Source organism: Micrasema longulum, unplaced genomic scaffold (assembly GCF_059751315.1).
Source record: "Micrasema longulum isolate JH-2025_06_02 unplaced genomic scaffold, ASM5975131v1 h1tg001940l, whole genome shotgun sequence".
NCBI classification, from domain to species: domain Eukaryota; kingdom Metazoa; phylum Arthropoda; class Insecta; order Trichoptera; family Brachycentridae; genus Micrasema; species Micrasema longulum.
In genome coordinates, this window is record NW_028279114.1 from 145,422 (window position 1) to 164,049 (window position 18,628).

The 18,628-nt window shown below is 36.2% G+C and overlaps 1 protein-coding gene across 6 annotated transcripts in view; it reads right to left on the reverse strand.

The window, feature by feature from the left end:
- Nucleotides 1-18,628, reverse strand: part of hyd (E3 ubiquitin-protein ligase hyd) — a 73,814-nt gene that overhangs the window by 30,538 nt on the left and 24,648 nt on the right. For all 6 annotated transcript variants that reach the window (XM_088238670.1, XM_088238668.1, XM_088238671.1 and 3 more), the window contains exons 13-32: nt 18,200-18,384; nt 17,974-18,072; nt 16,952-17,122; nt 16,198-16,383; nt 14,610-14,724; nt 13,372-13,485; nt 12,383-12,518; nt 11,635-11,772; nt 11,088-11,307; nt 10,647-10,712; nt 9,795-9,967; nt 8,509-8,822; nt 7,785-7,930; nt 6,863-7,029; nt 5,425-5,652; nt 4,493-4,702; nt 3,199-3,362; nt 1,248-1,479; nt 766-920; nt 397-583 (exon numbers count right to left, since the gene is read on the reverse strand). In XM_088238670.1, the coding sequence (XP_088094796.1) occupies nt 397-583; nt 766-920; nt 1,248-1,479; nt 3,199-3,362; nt 4,493-4,702; nt 5,425-5,652; nt 6,863-7,029; nt 7,785-7,930; nt 8,509-8,822; nt 9,795-9,967; nt 10,647-10,712; nt 11,088-11,307; nt 11,635-11,772; nt 12,383-12,518; nt 13,372-13,485; nt 14,610-14,724; nt 16,198-16,383; nt 16,952-17,122; nt 17,974-18,072; nt 18,200-18,384 (3,406 nt within the window). The remainder of the gene's footprint in view (nt 1-396; nt 584-765; nt 921-1,247; nt 1,480-3,198; nt 3,363-4,492; nt 4,703-5,424; nt 5,653-6,862; nt 7,030-7,784; nt 7,931-8,508; nt 8,823-9,794; nt 9,968-10,646; nt 10,713-11,087; nt 11,308-11,634; nt 11,773-12,382; nt 12,519-13,371; nt 13,486-14,609; nt 14,725-16,197; nt 16,384-16,951; nt 17,123-17,973; nt 18,073-18,199; nt 18,385-18,628) is intronic.

Below are 18,628 nucleotides of genomic sequence, written 5' to 3' on the forward strand. Positions count from 1 at the left end.
TTTCAGCATTTCTCTAGTATGTGAAATAATTCAATCAGATGAATTTCTTTACAACAATAAAGGTTTCAGCTCTTTAACATCACTTGATTGTTGATTTTTTTAAACATTTTTGAGAAACTTTGCCATCCAATTAAATGCTCTAATTTTTACCGAGTGTAAGAAAACATTTTTTATGTCTAATTTTCTGTTGCACTGAATTTATTCACTGACTCGGCTCTACGAAATGTTGACGAGATAAAAATGAAATTGGCCCTTTTAATTAAATATTGCTCGGGAATCAAACCCACGCCCTCTTGCATGGTAGGCAAATACGCGGACCATTAGACTTCCATATTACCTTGCTAAAAGCATTCTCCGTGTTAATAAAAGAATGCCACACGTGGTGTATTGGTATACCTGAGCTGCGCCTCGGTGGCGTCCATGACGGTGACCACCCAGTTCCAGGTGGGGCGCAGACGGGCCTCGAGTCGCGCTTGGAGGCTCGCGGCCTCACGGGGGGACATGCCCAGCGGCCGGGGGCCCCCCAGCTGCCCGCTGCGCGTGCTCCCATTCAGCAGCTCGGCTATCTGCCGGAGAACAATGCCTGCAAGAGAAACATACATATTTTTAAATCAAAATATATATGGCACATCCCCATTGTTTTAAATTATGAACAAAAAACAAAAAAAAACTCAATGAGAAATTCTGCTTTTTTGAGTTTTGACCCTATTTTATCAGATGTGAGATTTCTAACAGGCTACAATCAGTGTTATTAAAAGGTCTTACCGAAGGCTCGTGCCAAGCAGCTTGCTGTAGTGGCTGTGGAGTGTGGCTCGTGGGGTGCAGTAGTGGTTCTTCTCAGGGAGGAGGGGTCGATGAATACTAGGGAAGGTCCTCCAGCTAACCGCACGCCGCCAGATCTGGTCGCTTCTCTGTGGTTTCTAGAAAAAAATGTAAAACAATGGTTAAGGACAGGTACAAAAAAGCACAGATATGTGTGTATGGACAAAAATAATAATGATTTTTCTCTGCACCCGCAATTGCTGGCGCTATTCAGCAATGTGTTGTATTGATGGCTCAAAACATAATAGAGTTTAACACATCGAAGGATACTTGCCAGCATACAGAGGTTCGTAATATGACTCGCTGTCAAAATCAAAAGAAGAATTAGCTAATTCAATTTTTACATATGTATATGTATGAAGGGGGCCACGTTCAGCATGTATGGAGTTAAAAAGAACAGTCATGACAGTGTAATAATCTCTTACCTGATGGCCCACTGCATGCTCTGGGGGGCGAGGTTGGAGCGCGGGGCGCTCGAGGAGCCCCCGCGCCGTTCTAGCCCGGCGTCGCCACCCGTGCCGCCTGCGCCACCGTCGGCCGGCGACATGTCGGCATCACGCTCATGCTCATCTGTCTCCCCGGCCTCTGAGTCCTCATCCTCGGGCTGCGTGGAGTCACCCGACTCCTCCTCAGGGAACATCAGGAGAGACGCGATGCCTGGAAAGAGAGAAATATATAAATGAATTTGGACATTACTGGAAATACTTGGGAGTTTATTGAGGGTGCGGCAGTGGGCATGGCTTGGACACGTGCTGCAGATGTCCCAGTCTTAATCTTAGCTGCCCCCAGGAAGAACAGAAAGATCCTTTGGCTTTATTCAGCAGAATTAAGGGCCGCTGTTTCGGTGTCCTCATCATCCTTTCCTTTGGCGCTGGTAGTTCTTATCTTGATCTCCAGTCTCTCCCTATGTCACTTCCTTTTCTAGCGGCAAGTCAAGAAAGCAGCATTACCTCGTAACTCTTGTAACAAACAACAATACGAAAAACAAGCTCTTCAAAAATCGATTGAAGATCGTGCAGTGTGCGGATCAACAAAAAAATGGTTATTAAAAAATGACCTAGTGCGATCCTAAACCAGTGCCAGGGGGAGGAAAACGTAAGTCCTTGTCCTTTTATTTAATTTCTGAATTGACACTTTGAACGAAATGTATATTGCAAGATCGATCATACCAAATTTTCTTTGAACACGCTTCGAGAAAAGGCAGCCTTGTTTTTACAGTCCCAAGGTATCGAAGGAGTTAACGACGCAATTACAATAGGCATCTGAAACCGAAGACTGATCGCCATACTTTAAAGTAACAGATGCGTTACAGTTGGTAAACCGATGTGGTGTAATATGCAAGATGAAAGTTCTTATTTCCTCTCTAATAGTAACTGTTTGAGTAATAGTTAAGTATTTAATTATAATAAAAAGCTTTAGTATTTCAACAGTGTAAAACATTTTAGTTTGTAAGTGAAAATTCTTGATGGAAGTTCATTGTAATTTATTATATAAATAAAACACGAGTGATACTTTCATCCACAAATTTGGAATATCCAGTGACCGGTTTCATCGCTTACAATCATGGTCTAATAATACAACTCACATACAATCATGGTCTAATAATAAAGATAATTCAAATTTTGCCAATCATTTAATAGAAAACAAACATTCCTTCGAATTAAAAAATAATGTAAAAATAATTCACATTGCACCCAAAGGCCATAAACTTGACAAATTAGAAATTCTCAAAATTAATAGATTAAAAAATAAACCCGACGTAGAATTACTTAATGAACAGATAACATATGTGCATTCTCCATTACTTTACCCATTGTAATATAATTTTACTAATGACTTTTTACCCTTTGTTTTTCAGAAATCATTATTTACAAAACCACACTCAAGAAGGATGAGACAGCAAAAATAAAATAAAATACTTAAACTCATTAAAATAGCATTATATCAATTCATTAGATAACCCATAGAAAATTTGTTGATAATGATCCTTAAGATAAAAATAACTTTATTTAATTTACTTACATATAACTTTGAATTATGTATCCTTATCTCTGTTCTGTATAAATACATTTAACTTTTTAATAAAGATACCAGTCTCGAAGATGTCGCGAAAGCGATGAAACTGGTCACTGGATATTCCAAATTTGTGGATTAAAGTATCACTCGTGTTTTATTTATATAATAAATTTCAACAGTGTTTCTGTAATATTGTGCAATCCTATAATGACCATGCCGCCGGTCAGTCCGTCTACCATGTAACCAGTTGTTTTCATTTCAGCCGCTAGGGGCACTGCGGGCGCAATAGCAAACACCACGCGACCTGTAGTACCAGCGCTCACAGGAGAAACCTCGTGATAAAACATTATCCATAAATACCTGTGTCTGAGCCTTGTGTAGCTCCCGTCTGCACAGACCTCTGCGTAGATTCGGGATTGTCCTGATCATCGGAGTCTGACTCTGTCTCGGCCTCGGCTAGCAAGTCCAGCTCGGATTCAGATTCAGCGTCGCCGACGATCTCTTGAGTTAACTCTTCGTGTAAACTGAAAAGAACATTAATTTTTAATACGCACGTCCAAATGTAATTGAAAACTTTTGTAAACAAATAAATTGGTAAGGCAGTACAGCGACGCAGCATATTTATCCGATCAACCAGAAAATAAAAAAATGTTTTAAATTAATATTAACCGCTTACATCACAGCAGAGATGGAGAATGATTTGGAAAACAGAATATAGAATTCTAGGTACTTCCAGGGCTTATTATCCGTCATTAGCTGGTTTCAGCTGTTTTAGTTCACAAAAATCAACAATAGAGAGGGTTAAATGCAAAACCGCTACTGTCCATAATCACTGTTTTAAGGAAGACCAACAAAACCAGCAGCCAAAATACTATTTCTTTTAAGTCAAATGTGCAACTTGTGCATAGAATGTGCTCATTGATTAAACTTTGAACTGAAATAGTCATTCCGCTACCGGTTTTTTCGGTCTTCCCAAAAACAGTGATCATGGACAGTGGCGGTTTTGCATTTAATCCCCTCAATTAGAAAAATGAAAGTTATACGGATGATAACAAACGTAGGCAGAACAGTGAATATTGCAGTGTGTAAAATAATGAATATGTTTTGTAACTTGAATTATAAAAATAAAAGTTTTATTTTATTGGTTGGTTGGAAGAAATTATCATTTGGTAATAAGCTCACCAATGTACAATTAAAATTATGTACAAAAAGTTAAATAAATAAAAAAATGAAATGATCACTCAAACTAGTCAATGATGGGTCATAAGCCTTGTAAATGCGTAGACTTTTATTAATTTTATTTACAAAGATTTATTAAAGCCAATATTTCCCTGTTTTAGTTGTTATTTTAATGATGGTTTATTGTGATTTAGTGACATTTATTGTTTATGAATACATTAAAAAAAGTAAGAATAAAAAAATGTTCCTAACATCATTCCGTAACTTCTATAATAAAAAAAAAAATTGCCACAAACTTTTTTCACTACCCTCCATTTACATTTTTTTTTGTCGGTCCATTACAAAATGTAATTTAGGGGTTTTACTGTAAATTCCCAGATTGCAGTAATACCAAATTCCTAGGGGGATGCAATTCCAACTTATGTACAAGCATCGACATGCTGAAGCTATTTGGTTTTTATTTATTTTCACGCACCTCCTGTCGATGGCGTCATCCTGCGGCTGCGCGGGCGCCGGGTGGTCCTGCAGGGGCGGGGGCGGCGGCTGGGCGGGGGGCGCGGCGGGCGCCGGGGGCTGTGCCGCCTCCCCCTCTCCCTCCCCGTCCGACCCCTCCTCCTCGGCGCCCACCCCCTCTGTGGAGCCGGCCTCCTCTAGCTCTGGCGCCGACACCAGTAGGGAAGGATCGCTGGAAAGAGATTTGACGTTGTAAATGACAGGCGTGTTATTAATTGGATTAAAAATATTATTACTTTTGATTTCAACTACAAATGATAAGAGAAATTTATTTTCTGATTTAAATTCTCCCATTTTTTGCACTTGTATTGCCTACATAGAACCTTAACGCGTGGATTTTTTTTGGCACAGTAAGGGAAGAGAATGGTCTAATTTTTACCACATGTAAGAAATCATTTTTTTATATCCATTTTCCCGTAGCACTGAATTTCCTCATTGAAGATATCTTTAAATAAATAATTATTATTGTTATTGAATGTATATTTATATTGAGTACATGGTTTAATGTTGATCTGTGGTAAAAATTTGTCAAATGTCAAAATCTTTAAAGTAATTTTTCTCAGTTTGACACATTTTGTGTAAATTAAAATAATAAAAGATAAATGGCACCCATTTTTATCAAAGTGAATATCAATTAGGAATTAGAGAAAATGCCTCTTCTAATAATTCAATATTACAGTAAAATCTAGTTTTTCACTCCTCATTTTACATTTTCACGCTTTTTACACTGAAATGTTCATAAAAAAAAAGCTTGTATGAAAACTTTGAGGTCGATGATTAGCTTTGTAAGATTTTTCAGGAACACATGTTGGTTATGATAAATAATAGGTCCGTGAGATAAAAAGGGTAAAGTCCTTGGGATTCATCTCCTTCAGATGAAAGTTGGGTACTCACGCATATCTCCTGGACTGCAGAGGCTCCACGGAGAACAGGTCTTCCGTGCCATTGATGACATCGACGAAACTGGAGGCGAGCGTGAAGGGGGCTGTGGGGCGCACCACTCCCAGGCGCACGGGTGCCACCAGTGCGTCAGCTGTCTCGCACAGCTCTTCGGCTGCCAGGCGCGACAGCGAGCAGAATACACGTCGACACCGCTCCAGGGATTGGGATACTGACAGCGGTCTGGAAATTAGAATCATGAGATATTTTTTTTTTATATATGTTTGCATTTCCATAATTATTTTCCCAAATATTTCAATTTTGATTAAGTTGTAGATAACTCACTAACAGAAAATTAAAATTCAGTTGGGGTAGAGGTGTTTGAACCTCGGACCTCTGATCCGCGACTCCACAACATTAGCCACAGAATAACAACCTCATTCTTGCCAACCCTGACACTCATTTACGTGGTCACAGTTATCTAGCTAATCTTTTTATTTATATGTCTGTGGAGTGGAGGAATTGTAGAATGGACTCTCTGGAGAAGTCTGATGATAGGACAATGAAAGAATTTAAAAATAGTTTTCATAGTCTATAGAAATCGGTGACTTGATTTATAAATCCTTCAGGAATTTTATGAACCTCTGAGAGAATATGGAAGTCTGTTCACCTCTATGTGAAAATTCAATAAATAAGGATGTTGAATTATAAACAGAATAATAAATGTTTGCACTTGATCACTTTAACAGGAAAATTATAGTTCAATAGGTTTTTTTTAAAAATTTGTTATATTCTGAGCTATTTAGGCTTAGAGTTACAGAGTTAAACTTGCACCGTGCAAGCAGGTTTTTCCCAAAAGACAAATAAAACCAGGAAAAAATGGGCACATAAGACAAGTAGTATTTTGGCAGTTTGCTCTAATAAAAAATGATCCTCGGGAAATGCTTTGGAAGGTTTAGATTCCACCAGTTATGTAATGTTTAGGGTATTGTAATAAATAGGGAAATATCACGTTTTTTTTAAATTAATAAGGGTCTATGAAATACTGTCAGGTAAAAAATCAATTTTTTATACAACTTATTAATAGCATAAAAAAATATTATTAAATTTATATTTTTGAAAACCAACAAAAACGGTTCATTGCATTGGCCAAACCTCTAATATGTCACGATTTGTGTAAATTTTGTTTGAGACTGTTTAAAATTTAAATAGAACATCATCATGAATCTTGATGTCACAATTATCAAGGCCAAACATGTAGCATTTTGGTAGGAACATATTTAAAAAAAAATGAAAGTTACGTATGGAAACATTTCTCCACAGTATCCTTATTGATTTTGAAAATATAATTAATTTGCCTAAATCCATTTCATATGTTTTTATTGGTATTCGTGGTATGTGATATTTCCCTATTGTGGTCTCAGGTTAAGTTAAGTTTGTGATGTTTTTTTACCCTCTCTTCTTAGCAGCTCCCGGTGCCATTTCGATGCTGAATATAACAAATATGCGCGCAACAGAGCGCACGAAGCGTCGCGCCACCATCCGTGCTTTCTCCGCTCTTCCGATTAAAGAATCATTCTGCTGCTCCCGAATAAGAGTCATCAGTAAGGTGTCCAACATCTGAGGAAAAAAAATATATTAAAACCATTGGCATTCAATTAAAGTGATTACATTACAGTAAAATCCCTAAATTATGTTTTTTAAAGGATCGGCAATTTTTTAAATTAAACTTAGGGAAAATGTAAATGGAAGGTACTAAGAAAAAAAATTTAGCAAATTTTTTTTAATTATGGAGAAATGTTTGAACCATTTTTTTATTGTAATTTTTTAAAATATATTCATATTTAATAAATGTCAAAACACAATGAGCATCTTTAAACATGAAACCATTATACATACAACTATAACACGGAAATGTCACCAGTAAATATTTGTAAAACAAACTGTTTGTAAAATTACAACCAAAAAATACAAAAATGGGGGGAATAAATGTCTGCAAAGCAGAAACATCCAAAAGGTCTTAACATTACAACAAAAAAAACAACTGGTGACAATATAATTTTATCTATTGATTTAACTTTACCAACAAGTTGATAGAGACTATCTTCAGATTCATGATCTGTCAAAACACTAAAATGGCGGCAATAAATGTCCGCAAAACACAATAAACTGTCCAAATGCTTGCAGACTGGCTGGATTTCCTCCCTAGGGACACTGCATTGGGGATTCCAATGAAGAGCACTATGCAGCACCATTTTATTGAAATTAAATATTAATTTTGAATGAAAAATGTCCTCTTTATTATCAAATGCAGACCTAAGGGTGATTTTGTAGGTTTTAATATTCTCTAGACTCTAGAGGCTTTCTAGGCTCACCTCATTAGTGCACTTGACAATGAGTGCGTGTGTAAACTTGTCCAGCAAGGTGGTCCCCGACTGGTTGTGTGCCGGACTCTCTGACCCGTTCCCTTCTCCTTCGCTGGCTCCGCACATGAGGGCGGCTTCCACCGCTGGCCAATCCGCTGCAACGCATCACCATTATGTCAGTAAAAAGTCAACACTAGCGATCAACGGGTTTAAAGGAATCACTATTGGAAAATCTTATGTCTATCTTACAAGAGGTGATTCTTTGAAAATGGGAAGGAAAGAGTGACTTTAAATATAGTACATTCAAATGTTTAATAGCTCATATTAACGTGTCAGTGAACCAAGGACAGATTCATTTGAATATCTGATTTGAAAACTTTCTGTTACACAGACAATAACAACCATTAAAGACTGAAGTGAGACATTTTGAAACCTATACAATGTTTTTTACTACATAATATGAACCTTAACAGGTTTTAAATGAGTTAGTTTTACTTTAATTTACTAGAGAAAGTAAATTGTATTTTTAGGGAAAGAAAGCCAAAACATTTGTTACATAGATTAAAATATGAGGAAAAATTAAAATATTGTTTTGTTTGAATGTACGGTACTTAAAATAAGAATATAAAATACTAAATTCAAGGCGCTGAGGTTCTTGTGGCTTTTCAAAGGGTTAAACTCGCGTGTAGCGCAAAATAAGTTTTATTTCTTTAATATTACAAAAAGCACTCACCTAAAAGGTGTATGAGCGCCTTCCTCGCGAACCTCGGGGGCTCCAGATCGTGGTCGGGCGCATCCCCGTCCTCGCGGTCGTCGTGCGCGGGCGCGGCGCCTGGCTGGTGCGGTTGGTGCGAGGCGCCCGCGGCCGAGGACGACGGCGCGCCCGGCGCGGGGCCCGACGCTGGTGGCTTGCCAGGCTGCGGGCCCGCGGGCGGCGCGCCCGAGGGCCGCGTGCCACGGGGGGCGCGCCACGCGGCGCGGAACTGCCGGTGCTCTACGGCCTGGCGTCCGACCGTCTGGACTAGGAAGAGCAGGATGCTTTCGCCCCTGAAATTGTATTTTATATTGATAAGTGTTATTTAAAAGAAGCTAAATAACATCATCATTTACCTTTCCACAACAAGTGGTGCATAGGGCACTGAATTGGTGCACCAAATGCAGCGTATTTCGATCATCTGTTACATGCAGGTAAGGGCCACCATTTACATGATTTTTAAAAATTGACAATGAAGTTCTGATATATTTTCTTTTAAATAGGAGCTAGATTAAAACACATTCAGCAGCTACGTGGATGGACAATCGGATTTCAAGACTCTCTAGAAAATTTAAGTAGGAAATCACTTCATGGTCAATATAGATATGGAAGCTAGATAATGGATCATCTTTTTACAACAAAACTATAAACCTGCGTGTGAAGCACACAAATGCGCTTTGGACCCACTTGTCTCAGCCTGCGCGCAAGGCACTACTAAAACAAAGCAAACTATCGATGCGTCAGTCTTTTTATTCCAGCTACCCGATGAGATGGGATGCGACGTTGTCAATTCTTTAAGTATTGAGGGTTTAAAAATGTGCTGGGTGTATCACACCTTAATTGACACCGGGTTAAGAAAAAAATTAAGGTAGAATAAATTGTAAAAAATTTCATTTTTATTACTTTAAGGAATGAATCGGGTTGTGGTCTAGTGTTTTGGACTCACGGCTCAAAGGTCCGTGTTTGAATCCCACTCTACCCCAACTTGATTCCTATTTTATCATAGTGCGTTATTTACAACTCGTTGAAAATGGCTCTCAAAATGAAATGTTTCGGTAAATCATAAGAATGTAAATATTTCATTTATTAAAAAAAAATATCACAAATTGAATATTATACGAGGAAACCTATCCAGAATGTTATTTTTTAGTATAATTTTTTACACGGTACTGTGTGAAACGTATCACCAGAGTAAAAACAGGTTCCAGTGTATACCATTTAAGTTTATATTTTCCCCTCTTCTATTCTTTTTCTAGGTTACTGACCGCGAGTTGAAGTGTGTGGCGAGGTGAGTGTCCCTGGTGAGGCGCGCTAGGAGCTCACAGCGAGCGAGCCAGTTGCCCCCGACCAGCGCTTTACAGCGACATTTCTCCCAGCAGTCGCAGTACGCCGTGGGGGAGGTGCGCTTCACCTTGCAGTCGTGTCCCTTGTGGCAGACCTGAACGAGCCGAATTGTTAGAATATTCATCGTTTTGATGCCAATTAAAACAAACATAAATTAGAGATAGTTTTAATATAATTTACTAAAGAACGTTAATTGTTTTTTTAGGAAAGGAATGCCAGAACATTGCCAGAATAAAAGGAATAAAAAAGTTTTGTTACAATGATTATTAAATAAGATATTATATTTTTTATTTGACACTTTATATACATATACAATATATATACATATAAGGGCGGGCATATTGCCTTAATGCAATTTCTTCCTACCTACCAAAACCGTTCAGTTTGAGAAAATTATAAATACATGAACATATTGAATCTTACAATTTCATATAAAAATTAAAAACAAAGATTAACAAAATAAAAATATATAATAAAAAAATAACACTATACTATAAAGAGAGGAGAGGGGATGGGAAGGATAGAAGAAGGATAAAGGAACAATTTAAATATTTAGATAGTAACTTTTCAATCTTGACTTAAATGTAAATAAAGAAGGCAATTATTTCCATATTCCGTTCCTCAAAACGTTCTCCATCTCTTTTGTAATACGTTAATCTCAATAACTTTCGAGGCGGTTAAAATTCAGTTTTTGTCTACAAAAATTTGGACAAACTAAAATGATTGTTTATTATTTTTTAAATTAAGGGCGAGAAAATGGTATCTAGACAAACCTTGGCACATTCTGTACAGCAGCAAAGAGAACCGGTGAGACCACAAGTTCGGCATTCGAAAATTTCCTGGAAGAAATTAAGTCTGGTTAAATAACACCCACAAAAGTGGTAGCATAAAGGGGCATAGCCTCATTGACTTATATTACTTCTTGATTTAAAAAAAAATTGCTAAAAAAAAAGTGTTTTCTGTAATTTAATGAAAAAAAATGCCATGGCTAATTAAATTTTTAAGCAAGATTAGAGCACGGCTATCTAGCAGCAAAAAATAGCTTTTCAAGCATCTGCCCAAGAGGCTGTAGCGCCAATGATGACGAATTTCGGCTTTATAAAAAAAACCTCCAAAAGGTTAGGAATCGCTGGAAAAGTTGAATAAAAATAATGAAATTGACGTGACATTTCAACGTCCGTTGAAGAAGCAACCGTCATATTTCTCCCCCTCACCTGGTTGATGTGTTCCTGGCCCGTCCAGGTGAAGCTGCAGGTGTCGTTGCAGCACAGCACCAGCAGCGGGGAGTGGTCGGGGGGCGAGCTGCGCGGAAAGATGGCTGCGGCGCGCTGTTCGGCCGAGGGGCAGCGGGCCGCGGCGTCCAGCAGGGCCAGAGCAGCACGATACGCTCGCGAGCTCACCGCCAGCATGAAGGGCGTCTGGCCCTGTCCATCCCTGAGAGAGTAACATTCTGATTAGTAAGATGTATCATTTATTTGGATATGTTATGTTCCCTGTAAAATAGACATTAATAATGCCTATTTTCTCTTTATATTAATATATTAAAATCTATCATTTGCATATCTAATGTATACAGAATCTTAAATTCAGAACATTTGTTTATGTAGGATTTTTTTTTCACCACAGCTTGTGTACACAAAATGCTGAAAAATAACTGAAGAATCCTAAAAAGAAGGACATACCATACTAGGCAATTTTTTAACTGATATCTCATAAATATATATTCTTTTCTATGACCGGAATAATATTATAAGAACTTACTTGGCGCTGAGCAGGTGTGGCAAATGGGGGGCCAGCACGGTACTCTCGCACATGGCCTTGAGGGCTGCGAGGGCGTTGGTGCGTCTCTCCGTCGGGTCGCACACAGCAATCAGACCGCTGCCCCCAGACTTGGAACCACTAAAGGAAAAAAAGTTAATTATCGAGCTGATGCTAACTTTAAAGTACATAATCCATATTTTATTATAAATTTGTATCAAGCATATTTTTGAGTCAAGCAAATCACATTTATATTGCTTTTTATTCATCTTGGGACATATTTAATTCAAGTAATGATAATGATAACTGAATGTTCTTAAATTTAAACATAGGCAAGTTAGTTTTAGAACCAGCTTATATTTTTATTTAATAAAAATTAATATAAAGCAAATGTGATGATTTAATTCCTGAATTGTTTTGTCTCACTTGGTAAATATTCTAGATTATTCCGCTCACAGAATATATTTTGATTTTGTAATCCGCAATAAAAAGATTATTTTGTGGTTGCTTTACCATATTACTATATTTGAACACATTTATGTTATAGAAAATACTCAATAAAAAATAACGCGTGTATTAATGAAATAAGTACATGCATATTTCTGTAGACAAATATTGGATTTGGCCCTTGAATAATATCAAGATGGTAAAGTTTTTTAACAATCCAGTCCAGGGACCAAGGAAACATATTGCTGCGAGAAAAAGGTGTTCAGGAAATATTTTGTGTCAACATATTTTACGCTCGTGTTACCTGTTGTTCGTGAGTCCCATGAGGCTGTCTTCATCTCCGGAAGTAACGTCGAATGTCTCTGGAGGCCAGGACAGAGTGGGAATGGGCTCCTCCTGTACTCCACTGCCAACTACCACAGACGAGGAAGATCCGTCACCTGCACACGGAATACAAAAACTTTAGTATATTTATTTATTATAGAGGTTCCAGATTCAATTCCTGGGATGCTTGACATGATTATTTGTTTTGTAAGGTGAATAAGAGAAAGAGAGAAATAAGCTGAAGTAATTGGCCAGTTTCTTTCCCCCTCTGGGAACGGGCCAGGAGCTGGATGCTTATAGATATTTGTTTTTTGAGGAAGATATAAACGTGATATTAATTTATAACAAACATAAATTATTTGATTCATTTTACCACAGTTAAAGCTACTACGAAATATTATTAGATAGTCAAATATATTGGTAAGTTTTCGTCCATAATCGCTTATATGGTCGATTCGCTTCTGATGCGTGGGTGGGTATGTTAAATCTAGAATATATTATGAAATAAAATCTATGATGCAAAAGTGAAAAGGAGACAAAATGGAAAGTTACATTCAGGTTTTTATTTTATTTTTAATACTTAAATAGATTTTAGTGGAAAATAAGAGAAAAAAATTAAATGCAATAAAGCAGTAAACTGAATCAAGAAAAATTACAAAAGGAAATAAAAAGTTTATCTAGAAAAGAGATGATTGATATTTATATTTGTTACCCAGTTTATACATAAATTACTAGAAGGAGAGAGGCTTAAATTATTGTTTTCTGATGCGTCTTTTAAGTAGGAGTTATAAAGTTTAGGGGCAAGGATACGTGCCTCTGTTCTAGTGTTGATTTACAAAGTGGAATTACTTTTAATTTCAAAAGTTCAAAATATTGATTAGGATATCCGCGGTGGCATTAAGGAAAATCAACAATATTAAAAACCAATAATTTGTGATTGTATTAAATAAAAAATAAATAATACTGTACCATTGACGACATCTGGTTCCTTGTTAGAAGTGGGAGTGCACATGCTAACACAAGCATGGAGCACATTTCTATTGCCGTCGCACCTTTCAGCTAATACTGCAACCATTTGATGCTCTAAAAATCAATAAAAAACACATTTATTTGTTGTGTATGCAGTTAATTGGTAGAATTCCACATTAAAATTTGGTAAGGTATCCAAAATAAAATATTTTTATTGAATTTAATTCTACCTTTATTATTTTTGATAATGTCTAATAAGACAAAACACATTACATTATACACTCTTGTATGTTTAAAAAGTAAAAGTAGAATGAAATCCAATAAAAGTATTTTATTTTGGATACCTTACCAAATAAAAAAAACACAAGTTCATTCTTTAATAATTTATTATCTGTATAATATATAAAAGGCAATGTTCACATGTGTGTCTTCGATAGACAAAATTACTACTGGACTGATTTACGTGTGTTTTTTTGCAAAATAATAAGATTTTCGCTGGGCATGTTTATAGCTCTCAAAATCTTTAATTTAATATGTAAAAAAAAGTAAGGAGCTTAAATATTTTAATTATCGACCTACCAGGGTTGCATTCAACGAGAAAGCATTTCCAAAAAAATTGTGAGGATGTTATTTTTTTGTGTTTTTTTAAAAAATTTTACAAACAACATTAGTTTTTTGTGGATTCCAATAAGATTCGTTCCTTAAATTCCTTGTAATTTATACCCATTTATTTCTTTTTTGTGGGTTTTTGGTAATGCGAAAATAATATTTTACTGTTTTAAACACATATTATATTTTAATATTTTGTTTTTTGTATTTATAAAATATGAAATATTTTTATTTACTTTTAAAACGCAGATTATTTGATAGCATTTATGAAGACATCTCAAATTCATTATAATTTTTTCAAAAATTTGTAGCACCAACTTGTGTCAAAGCCGGTGGTGGTATGAAAAAAGTAGTAAGATAAAACAACCCAGTTTGCCAAAAAAAACTCAATCATAATTTAAATATTTTTTTAATGAGATTTACCCTGATGAAAATTGCCTACTTAAAAAATTTACTATTTTTGTGGCTATTCAGCATGCAAAATAACATTTTCTGCCTTTTGCACAATTTTGAAAATACATAAAACTTTATTACGAAAAATAGTATTTCCAACGATTTCTATTTATAAAATCATGCATATAGAGGAGAGGATCGTTTGAATAAGGCAGGAATCAAGAGATTGTACTCACTTAGTTCAGTGTCTAATTGGTGTAGTGTGTGACGAACTCCTTCCACATCACACCTCAGGACATACGGCATTAAGATCTGTTGTTCCGCAACCAACACGATGAGGGCCACTTGTTGCTGGAAATATTATTTCAATTACAGTGAAACTCAGACATTACGTCCCCGCAATTTACGAATAGTTTTTGTAGTCCCATCGAATTATGAATTTTTTAGTACATTAACAACCCAGTTTTACGTTTTTTTCTGCACTGAAAACTAACAGCTCGAGAGTCTAAAGTTAGTTTCTATCATATTATAATTTTTTTTTAAAGAAATTTGTAATTTTAAAGACAGTTTAATGTGTACAGCTAACACATATTGCAGCCATTTTCGTATTTTTGACAACTAAAGAGTCTAAAGTTAGTCTGTAATCATTATATCAACTTGTTGGTAGGAAAAATTTGCAATCCCCACTGAAAACTGACAGCGCAAGAGTCTGAAGTAAGTCTCTATTATTATACCAATATATTGGTAAGTTAAAGCGATAATTGAAATTATTGCTGCCATTTTAGTGTTATTTTTATGGTAATTTTGCAAACAGTTTATTGTGTTTTATTAACATTATTGCCGCCATTTTCGTGTTTCAGTTGTAATTTTAAAGACGGTTTATTGTGTTTTACAGGCATTAATAATTTTTGAATATGATATTCAAAAAGTTGCAATAAAAAAATGGTTCAATGTTTGAACATTGATGTATACTTTTTTAATAAATATAATTTGCTGAATTAATTTTTTTCACTACTCTCCATTTACATTTTTTTGGTTTTACTGTATCAATAAACCACAAAACCAGATAACCGAGACGTAACTAGTTGCCATTTCTATTCAGGAACAAAATTACACATACAGAGTAAAACATACTTTTTAGGTTTTTCAAAGTAACAATAAAAAAGTGTAAAACTGAGGAAAACACTAAAGCGAGGAAAGTGAGGAGAAAAAAATTGCATGGAAAAAAGGAAACGGCATTAAAATCAAATTAATATTTTAGACTATAGTGTAAGTGTAATTTAAAAAACGGACATAATTGGGGATTATTAATATTTTTGCCTATTTTCAAGGATTTATTAAAACAGATTTTGATTTTTTAAAAATAATGTGAATTTAATGTTTAAGAGATTATATCGACGTGCTCTAGGTAAAGTATTCTAACTGCATAGTTGACAATTTTGAGATATTTCATTTCTATATGATTGTTATCTACTGAATATACCATACAAAAACACATACTTAACAGATTCAGATAAAAAGGTTTATTGACGTATAAAAATAACATGAAACAACCTTATAAGCTCTCTCCTGCAAATTATGTAATAAATTTGCAGATAGAGCAAAATGAAAATTTAAGTGATAAATGAACATGTTTCCCTTTACGTAGAGCACGTCAATATATTTAATTTAAAACTAATAAGCCGACCAATTTTGGAGCGCAATGAAGAAGTTACAAGTTATAAAAAAAGATACTGCATTATTCAAATACAAAAATAAGTCAAAAACATCAATATTTGATTAGTTAGACTAGTTAGTTTGACAATATTTGATTAGTTTACTCACTTGAGATTTGGCCCCCTGGCCAGAGGCTGAGGAGGAGGGAGCTGGAAGGGGCACAGAGTGGGCTGTTGCACAGCGGAGAGGGGGCAGGTCCAGCGCCGGAGGCTCCCTGATGCAGCCCAAGCAATCCCGCGCCAGTGGGTACAGGGTACCGTTGCCATCACGAAGAAGCACAACACTTTCAGTGCCCTGGAATAAAAAACAAAAAATAATCTTCTGTATGAAAAAAATATTAATGGCTCACCAATGCATACAGTGGAAGACATGTCTATCATAGAAAGTGTGTTGGATATTCCATTTTAAATAAAACATTTTCCTATAAAATATCATATTTTATAAAATCAATCTGTTTTATTTTTAAACAAAAACTGAATATTTGTTTTTTTCCATTTGTTGATATGGTCTAATATTGTTTTTTATTTTATTTATACTTATTCTTAGAGGTGGGGGGTCATTGCTATACAAGCTTCTGACGTCACTGCGACCTGTAAAGATCTATTGAGATGGATCCCTATGAATAGTTCTTGCCCCCCAAGCACAGGTCTATAAAGAGCCTGGCTACTGCTGTGGGAAAGGCGAGAGTTCTCATTTTGCTAAATCTCAGTAAAGTATCGGGATATTAGGTAGGGGGGATTTAAATGGCTTTTAAGACAAAAACATGCATTAGAAAATACATATTTATATTTTGAAAACTGGAGAGGCCAGCCGGAGACGGGATGTATGTTTTGAAAATGATGCACAATATCGGATTAGTTACCTCAGCAGCGCAGGTCAGCGATATAGAGGGGGGATGGTTCCCAAGAAAGGCGGCTGAGTCCGTAGGGAAGGTTCCGTCGGTCAGGGGCCGAGCCCCGTTCAGCGGGAGTACCATATAACCCAGAGCGCCTCCCGCACGTTTAACTAGAGCGTGAACACCACGCGCATCCACCTGGAATGAGAAAACGTACATCAAAATATATTCACACGCATAACAACACCATAGCCTAGTATCCACACTAACTGGTCGAAGAAGTATGAAAATTTTAATGTATTTTCAAGCATTTCCTGGTTTCTAGGTGAAATAGTTATTAACAGTTCTTTTACTTCATGAAAATTAAGAGATATAGCAATGGCGAAAGTTAATGGTTCCCAAGACTGGGTATTTTCTTATCAAAACGGTTATCAACCATAGTTGAAATTACATGTAAAGTAACACTTCTTAAAACACTGCTGACCTCAGATTAATAATTCTCTAGAGAAGCCCTTAAGCTTTATTGCATAGAACAAAAGCGCTTCAAATTCTTGGTTTGATTTTAGTTTGGTTTTTAGTTTAACAACAAACGTGTAATGGACGGTTTCGGTTAGCGCTCCTAATTCTCTACCCGAGCACCTACGGTCTCTGTTGTGTTGCTGTAATCTGGAACTAAAGTCACGGTCAATAATCGTACAATGGTTGTTCTCCGTATAGGCAACTCTATTAGGTTATTACTCTAAGGTGCTAACACTATGACATGTAATTTTCTTTTATCAATCTTTGTAATAATGACAAGCGTCGGCGTCTTGACGCAGCTGGTAAGACGGCCAACTGGGAAACTGGTGTCAAGGGTTTGATTCCTGCCAGTTGCAAGAGAAAAATAAAATAAGTAAGACATTTCTCAGTTTGTCTGTGTGTAGTGGTGTATTTTTCGTAACTTCCTTCCATATCCTCTCTTTTCCACCTGCTGACAAGCCTCTAAAAGGCTTAGCGGGTTACTCCTTTAACAAATATTAATACAGTATATGGTAGGATTAATAACTTACGGCGAGAGACATAATTGTGACATCAGCGGGGACAGAGAGCTTTCTGGGTGTTTTTTGAAAGCAGTCAGGACCTTTGTTGCTGGTACTCCATTTCATAACCTGAAAATTTAAGTTTAGAAATGAAATGAAGAGCGTTCTCATTTATTTTTTTCATTTCTTCAATGATTTTTTTTTTAACTTTGCCTTTAAGGCAGTGTATTAAATAATTCTTCTTTTTTGTTGTTACCTGTAGTTCGTCTCGTCTTAGTAGTCGGCATTCTTGTAGGAGAGTGGACCAGTCTTCTGGCTGCACTGGAGCAGCGGGGTCCTTAGCGACAGCTGGGTTGGCCGCGGAGGCAGCCGCCAGCTCTTTGTCTTTTGCGGTTGGAAATCTCACTACCGCGTACGCTCCATCCACCTTCAGTACACGGCCTTAAGAAAAACAAAATATTAATGACGTGATAGTAAAAACTAAATAAATAACTAGTACTCCCAAATCAACAATCCCCTGAAATAAATAAATCTTATATGAGATTCAAAATCTTACCCAAAAGTTATTCTAATTACCGAGCGAGGGGTAAATAGAAGCAAAAAAAAATGTACATGTACTTTATTTTTTTACAAGAGGATATTTTTTTATGGTTTTGAAAATCACGTTACTTAACCATTTAATGTC